General features: G+C 40.1%; 1 protein-coding gene across 1 annotated transcript in view; it reads left to right on the top strand.

Annotated features, from left to right (window-relative positions):
• The first annotated feature begins 945 nt into the window (after positions 1-945).
• tnmd (tenomodulin) overlaps positions 946-8564 on the top strand; it is a 61019-nt gene continuing 53400 nt past the window's right edge. The window contains exons 1-2 of the mRNA XM_083891697.1: positions 946-1027; positions 5249-5383. Of these exons, the coding sequence (XP_083747823.1) occupies positions 980-1027; positions 5249-5383 (183 nt within the window). The 5' untranslated portion in view covers positions 946-979. The remainder of the gene's footprint in view (positions 1028-5248; positions 5384-8564) is intronic.

Raw genomic sequence — 8564 nt, 5'->3', positions numbered from 1 at the left:
TTTTATGGCGTCGCTTTCCCAGTGAAAGCAGCTTTCATTGCAGATACAGTTCCACGGCGGTTTGATGAGCCCCACAGGTGACCTCAAGCGTCCCACTCTACTCCGTAATGTGTTTTGCATATTTTCGACTACACTAGAATGTTTACGCTTCACTGTGCAGGATGGTATTTTTCCCTCAGATCAGCTGCTTCTAGCTCGACAAAGCACAACTGGTTTAGGTGGGGAAACGTGTAGTTTGTTGTGGTTAAAGTCTGTGGTTTAATTTTGGTGAAATGTTATCATCTACAGGTTGTTGTATTTGCACACTGAATATTTTTGCTTTAGACAACGGAACTACTTCTTGTAAATGCATCCTTTCCTTTCACAAAGTTAACCACGTATTAAGAAACCTTTCTGCCACAACCTCCAGGAGAGCCTAAAACCTCAGTCTCTGATATTTTTTTTTTGTGCCTTTCTCATTTATTTCTCTGTGTGCACAAGTGCAAATTATCTTGATTTTAAAAGCCTTCTCCTTTTGTTGTGCTGCTATTCAATCATCTCAGCCCTTGATTGCTATACTGCTGTGCCGTAATGTGCGAAGACTGAACGACAGGGGAACAAAAGCAGAAGGATGCTTGAAACTATTTTTATATAACTGAGAAATTAGGACAAAAAAGATCAGTATCTGCAGCCCTTTTCTCACCTGCAAAATGTTTTTGTCCTCCTCTAAACTTTCGAAATCGTCACTGTACGAAAACTCTTCGAGTCTAGATCCATTTGTGGCGTTCCACCTTTGAATTGGAAGCAGACACGGGAGACATCTGCTTTGATCTTAATGGGTATAACAAATGTTTCAGTAATTCCACTCCATCTGAAACTTCCCTCCCCTTCGGCACACTCCCAAATTACAGCAAAGGAATGAATCTTTGCCTTGCAGAGCGTTTGGTATTTTCCCCTTCAGCTAAGTGCATCGGAAAGATTCCTCCAGTGGGCTTGCATCATGGAGATCTGCAGTCAATCCAGCAGTCAACAGGTTTTGTGGAAAGATGTGAGTACATTTTTTAGTTTTATTGTACTTCATTTTATTACACAGAACTAATGTTTCAAATACATTCATGCAAATGTGGGAAAAAAAAAAGGGACCTTAAAAGTTCACATCTTAGGAATTGAGTGTAGGTGTAGTAAGAAGCTGTAAAAATGATGCTGTGATATCTAAAGATGCAAGCTTTAAGTGAAATATGGCAGATGTCTGACTTCTCTCTAATCAAAGCGGTGCTGCTTGATCTTTTGCTCGGTGATCTCAGTTTTTCTCAGAATGGTAATTTTTACATCTCATTCGTTTTTTGAGGGGTTTTTTGTTTTTTCTCCTCTGCTACTTCCACTTCTACTTTTTTTATTCAGCCTCACCTCAACCATTATATTTTATCTTTATATCCTCGCTCATCTCACACAAGCAGCATTCACACACACACCACAAATGTATTTTTATTTCAGTCCTTTACTGAAGAAAGAGGAAGGGGAACTTTTGACATCCTTTTTTTTTTTCGTCTCTCATATTTCACTTGTTGCATATTTCACTGTCATATTTTTATGTGTGTATTAAAAAGCTTCTTTTACTGCTGCTATGAGCAGATATTGATAATTATAGTACGACGCGTGACGATTATGATGAAAAATCACCTGTTGCTTTTTATTTCATTTATTTAAATTCAAACCGTTATGAGAGCATGGTGCGCTCCAGACTGATGAAATGCAGTCGTTTGGTGTGTTGTTGTTTTTTTGTTTTTTTTTCATCCATCTATATATGTATTTATTTATATATTTGAAAGAGTGCTTATTCTATGCACGAAAGCAGCAGGGGGGGCTCCAGGCACTCACTCCTCACAAAGCTCTAGAGGAAATGCCAGGCTAACGCTGAACTCCTAAACCTTTAAATACCAGTTGGCGGCGGCGGCTGCTGCTGCTGCTGCTGCTGCTGCACACTCCGTCAGCTCACTCTGCCTCCATCCTCGCCTTATTTCTGTCTGTAGGTCCTTCTCTGTGTGTGTGTGTGTGTGTGTGTGTGTGTCTCTCTCAATCCCACCTCCTTCCTCAGAGTATTCAATATTCCACGCAGAGGCAAAGAGGTTTGTCCTCTAGTTAAGTTTCCACATGCTTATGCAACCTGCCATAGGAGAGCAAAGAATTTTTATTTTGTCCTCCTCCTTCACCCTAAAACGTTACAATATGAGGAATTTCTGTCTCTGAATATGGTCTGTTTTTCATCGGGGGTTTTATGGCTACTGTCTGAAAAATATGGCGATAATGAAGATTTAGATTTTTACAAATAGCAAAGCAGCAGTGGAAACTTTAATAATGTGTCCATGCAAGAAAACTGCATATGACATTCTTCTATTAGTCATGCTTAAATGAATGAAAGGAATATTAAATGTATTTATGTAAGACTGTATTAATAAGGTCCAAGGTTTAGGGTTAACAACTCTTGGGGGGGGGGGGGAAACTGGTCACTAAAATATTGTTTTATTCAATGCAGCGTAATTGTTAACAACCTCAGACACAATGGAGAGCCAAAGCTGCTTTATCATTTAAAAAGAAGAGAGATAAGCACTGTTGTCTTCCCAGTCCATGGAAAGTGTTCCAATGTGAATGAGAAGCTTTCCTCCTCTTTTCTTTTTTTTCCATTTTCTTTTTTTCCTGCCGGAGCTCTGGTGGAACAAAAGCCTGTCTTTATTAATTTGTGGCCTGAAGCTTGGGGAATTGACTACAGCAGGCAGAGTTTTAATTTGAGGGAAAGTTTAATAAATGTAACCTTTCAGCAGCAGATGAAGAAGTTACTTCTTTCCCGTACTCAGAGGGGACGCTTATATTTCTGTCTAGCTTCGCTGGTCGATGAATTTTTAAAAAAAAAAACTTATCATCTTCTTTTTCCCGATAAAAAGTCATGCAGATGCAAAGAAAAACTGAAAAGAACCAAAAAAATATAAAAAATATTATTAAAATGAATATATTTAGGCTAAATTTGACACTTAAAGTTGCTGTAATGGTAAAGTATCAACAGACAATTCAAGATGATTTGATGTTCAGCCTCAAACTTAAACCATTTAGCTTCCACCCACTAACACCCGCCCATACAACAGCAGAGAGACACAGTTACAGACGATAGCTGGTGAACGTTGAAATTTAACAGCTAAAGAATCGGATATTTCCCTCAGGACTGAATTGCATACACAGCAAGGAGAGAGAGCGAGTGTGTGTAAAAAAAAAAAAAAACTCAGAATAAATAATAATGTTGCTCCAAAATGGTTGTATGTGTAAATCATATCACTTTGAATGACAATATGTCAATATTGTGGCGATAATTCATTTCTGCTGCCAAAACAAATCCACTATCACAGTTTTCAACTTTTTTTATTATACTTATTATTTATCCACAGCAGACTTTATCCCATTTACATATATGTTATCGATAACCCCGTCAACCTCTGACTGTCAGGTCATTTATTATCACAATGCAGTTGATTTGTTTAATTCATTCAAAAACGAGGCTAAAATGTGTTAAAGTAGATATAACGCCTGTTATAGTTAAAGCCGCAGTTCAAACCTTGATGTGACTTTTGTTGTTAATGGCGTTATTTTTGCCTCCGTTTGGTCTTTGTCAACTCGAACGATGACAACATTATCACATTATTTGTATGCAGTGTCCTTCGTCTGAAAACGAGCTCGCTCATGCAATTCAATTTTATTTGTGTATGATATAGAGCAGAGAAACCCAACAATTCACACATGAACAAACACAGAAAGAAAGAAAAAAAACTCCCTTCTAACAGAAAAAGAAATCTCTGAAAGAACCAGACTCAAACATGTGCTGTCTGATCTGCCTCGACTGGTTGGGGTGAAAGGAAAAATGGGGTACAAAAAATGTTTTGACTTTCACACAGCAAAAAAAGAACTTCTAGAGAGCTGGCCAACACTGTCACCACGCTGTAGAAACTGGGCGATCTGACAGTCAGCAGCTGGAAATCCAGAGTCTTTATGGATTGGGTCTGATTGTGGAAATGAGTTTCACCTGGTGCTGCCTGCAAGAGAGAGTTAGCCACGCCCACACACAGAGCACACAGACAGGGGGGAAGAAACAGGAGGAACAGACAGTTCAACAAACAGAGGAGAAGGAGGCTCTGCCATGACATGAGTCAAGACAATAATCATGGTGATGAAATTATATGAATAAAGCTCAGGCCAACCTGTTCTTGGGGGCAGAGCAGTTATTTGCCCCTCCCACTTCTAATTTTCCACACTTTTTCACCAAACGACTTTCACACGTACATTTTCACCAGGATCGATGTGGTCGCAAAAATCTGTGAGTTTTGGGAAATGGGAAAGGCCTCAAAAAACGTAATTCCCTAATAATAATACTAGCCTCAAAATTGGTTCTGGATCCTGCAGCCTGCAAGATGAGGACACAGAGAGATCAGACCTGGCTGAGGGAGTGTTGGGTGTATACACCAGCATCACAGAGGGTAGGAAGGGGCAAAAAGCTTTTATCTGACACCGCAAGATAAACCTTTAACACCGAAGCCTCAAAATGTCTGTCCGGACTTTCTTTGTTGCTCATTTTAACTATTAAAGGGCCAGAAAATGTCCCGTGAGAAAGTGAGTAAGTATTTTACCAGAACAACTTTTAATGTCTGGCAGTTATTTAACATTTACTACATGATAAATAGTGTATTAACAATTTGAAAACAGTGTAAAACATATTGAGGATGTCATTTATTTGAGTCTTTGTCACAATGTCCAAAAACAGGCCAAAAAATGGAACCTATGTACAGGCGTTTTTCCAACTCTCCTCCTTTGACTTGCAACCTCTCAGCTTTCAGAAACCGTTGGAATTTTTCTGATAGCGCAAACCGCCGCTAAATTACGGTAATGCAAAGTGCGCAAACGTGTCGTCTGCGATACGCTCGGTGTTAAAGGGTTGAGCGGTAGGCGATGAGCATCCATATCAAAATGGCCACACAGTGTTTCAGTGGTCTCTCCTTCCAAATCGAATACAACCAATAATTTTGGTGTTGGCATGTTCTACCTGTGTGGGTGGGTTTTCAGGGTCGTCCAGTTTCCTCCCGAAGGACAAGGACATGCGAATTGGGGGTTGGTTAATGGAAGACTTAATGACCCTCACAGGATATGTGATAGAAAATCAATTATTTATTAAATGAATGACTGAACGAACAATACATTTTTTTTTTTTTAATGAACCTTGTGCTCTTGACAGGTTGAAGTGGCCAAAGAGAAGAAAGCTAAGTACTACACCTACCAGCGAGTTGCCCTCGGTCTGGCTCTGGTCTTCCTTGTTTTGGCTCTCTCTGCGTTCAGTCTGCGGTATCTCTGGAGCCCCAGTCTGGGGAAGGTAAGGACTAAGGATCAGCACATTTTTGTTTGTCATCAGACTTATTGCCGCTGACCGCGGACGTGCAGTTTAAACGAGACACAGGTGAGGGACACTCTGAGATTTACCATCAACGTTTAATACAGGGTTACATCAAAGAAGTGGGGAGGGAAAAAAACACAGGTAAGAAAAATGAATGGTCACACAAAGAGCCAGAGGCAGTCTCTGCAGTTTATATTATGCGAGATTAAAAGATGTGGGCCAAGGAAAGGACAGCTGTGTGTTTGCTCTGCTCATGTTTTGGCTGTCAGATCTGTAATTTTATGAATTCATGGGCAAAACCACAAACCGCTGCTCGTTGTTGTGAAGTGTTGGCTCGTTGCACTCATCTACTTTCCGCTCGCATTGTAAACATTTTTTCTCACAATGACAGACCCTGATAACTCAGAGCTGACCCTAATTGCCGTTGACCAGAATGTCTGCAGCGGGAGCGAAACCTCTTGGCAATGTAATTGGGATAAACTCTTGTCCTGGCAATTCATCTTGTAAAAATCCAATTCGATCTCATTTGATGGAGAACATTTTCACTCTGCTCCTTTCCCCTGGTATTCCCAGGAGGTCAAAAAAGCTAATTTATCCAAGCTAGAAGCAAAAAAAAAATACATCAATAATTTCACACTCAGAAATTGAGTGCTGTATACAGTCTTTGCACAGTTGCGAACGATGGGGGAAATTATTGAAATGAAATGATGGATAAAAACCAGCGCGTGTATTTTTAACCCTGAAACCCTTTTTGTCTGAATTGTGCGAGACGTGAGGCAACGCGAGGGAAACGCACCAACGCACAAATGCTGTTATAACAACATATTTGTTATGCGAGTAAATTCACGACATCCTCTGCCACTGTTCTCCTATTTCTGCTTCCATTAAAAGGTACAAATTTCAACTGCCTACAGTCACTGCTGAACTCGGGTGAACCCGGGTTCATCTGCACTTTCCCGCGTAGACAGTACTGTCCACGTTCTCTCCTTTCAACACAGATATGAATCACCTTTGAGCCATCTCCTTTGTCCTTGTTAAATATTTCATGCCGGAGGTAGCGCAGTCATTATTTCCACTTTAATAAGCTGTGATCATTCTCACGTGGCACAAAATGTGTTGATGGCAGAGGGTTGCCAAGGTGATGAATATCAAAAAACCTGCAGACCCGGGCTTTCGCTTTAATGGGGTCTTGGGGGGGGGGGGGCTCATTCTCTGGCCTCCACGTGCACAACATGAGTGAGATGCAGGCGACTTCATGGGAGTTTCACCTGTCAGTCATGGGGAGAGGACGCTCCCAAAGACACAGTAGGACAGTAAAACTCAGGCGTGTGTGTGTGTGTGTGTGTGTGTACACACAGCAACTCTACGGGGACTTCTGTGAATGCGGAGAGTTAGGGTTGATGAAGCAGACGGACAGATGGTGGGATGAGCCGACCGTCTTTGCATTAAAAGGTATAGCGCTTATCGTTTTTGTTTTGTTTTGGTGAACGGTTGTTAAGTGCAAAGCAGAAGGACACTTCTTTACACACCGGCTAATCCCGAGCAGCGTTTGGCATCTATGTAGAGACTCTGGGCAACAGAGGCAACGAGGAGTTTACATAATTTATTTTAGGAAACAGTTGTGTGGGTTTTTTATATTTGGAGTCTTGAGACAACAGAGACTTTACACGTGTAATAATACAACTGTTAATTATTTTACTCTTTACTTCTTTTACTATGCTTATGTTGGCAACAATCCCTGGAAATGTACAATGCTCTTCAAACAAATGATAAAAGACGAGGGGGTAACACTTAGTATTTTAATTTGGTAATAACAACTGAAAGTATGTATCAGACCTAATTTCAACTTAAAGGTGCATTATGTAAAAAAAAATTAAAGCAACTGGCCGTAAAATCCTCCTAATATGTCACAGAGTCTCAGGAAATATGTTCATATAACAAACTGAACTCACCAACAACAACAGTACAGACAAAATATTCCCATTAAATAAAGTCTTTTGCAGACTGCAAATCATGTTTATGTTTTGAAATCATGTTTTGGCATGTGGCGCCACCTACAATCATAGCAGTCAGTAGAATCTCAGCTGCCGAGCAACCACCAGGTTGCCAGTTATGTCTGAGCTACAATGGCGGAGAAAACGAACCCTAAAAGACCTTGGTATTTTGAATTTGAGTGTAGTAACCGTTTTTGGCCACATTCTTACATATGGCGCCTTTAACAATAAGTATGAAAATTCCATTACCAAGATATCACCTGGATACTGTGTTGGCAAGAACGTCGTGTGTAACGTGTGTTAATGTCATGTTACCACTATATATCAAGCTTGTATTAGAAAATAAGAATAAGAAAGTAATGACTAAACTAAATATAAAATCCCTGTTTTAAAGTTATTACCACCATTAGCATGTTTTTAACTGCACTGTAGTGCAAAGTGTTACCCAGAAGGGTGTTTTTGATCTAAAACCTAATAACTAAGCGTTATAAACGGTTATATGTATTTGTCATTTGACCACAAATGTAAACTTAAAGATGTAACCATCAGAAAAAGAGCGCATTATCAAACCGTGGCCACTTCCACTTCTGAAATACTAGTCACAATGGCACTGTATGTGGCAGATGTGCAAATGTGAGAAGGGAGACGCTGTAGAGGATGATTTAAAGAAAATGGCTCTTGTATTTGCTTCGATAAACTCCCAGTAAGGGGGTAAAATGCCAAATAAAGTGGCCATGTTGCATATTGAAGTGGGAATCACTGAAATAGAGCTTTTAACATGCAATATTCACCAATGAAAAGCACGTTTCCTGATGTGGTCTCCTCTCAGTTTGAAATCAGTTATTACTTTTCCTTTTTATCTGCTGTGTCAGAAAGTGAGCACCTGGGGATGAGAGTGCTGTAAATCAGCCGTTACATGTAGATTCAAACCCTTTTTCATCGAACAGCGTGGGAGTTTACTTCAAGGTCAAATATAATAGTAATAACAATGGAATAATCATAACCCATGGTTCTCAAACTGTGGTCTGTCAGCTTCCTCTGGTGGTACTTGGAGGAAATACCGATCTGCTGTATGCACCAGGGTGTGTGATGGAAGGAATTGTGACCGGAGTGCGTAGAAAAATGAAACAAATAACACAACAAAAATGTAATATTTAAAGTCACCT

This window comes from Microchirus variegatus (genome assembly GCF_963457635.1).
Source record: "Microchirus variegatus genome assembly, chromosome: 6".
NCBI lineage: Eukaryota > Metazoa > Chordata > Actinopteri > Pleuronectiformes > Soleidae > Microchirus > Microchirus variegatus.
Note: the sequence above shows the minus strand (reverse complement) of the source record. Positions and strands in the feature narration are given on the sequence as shown.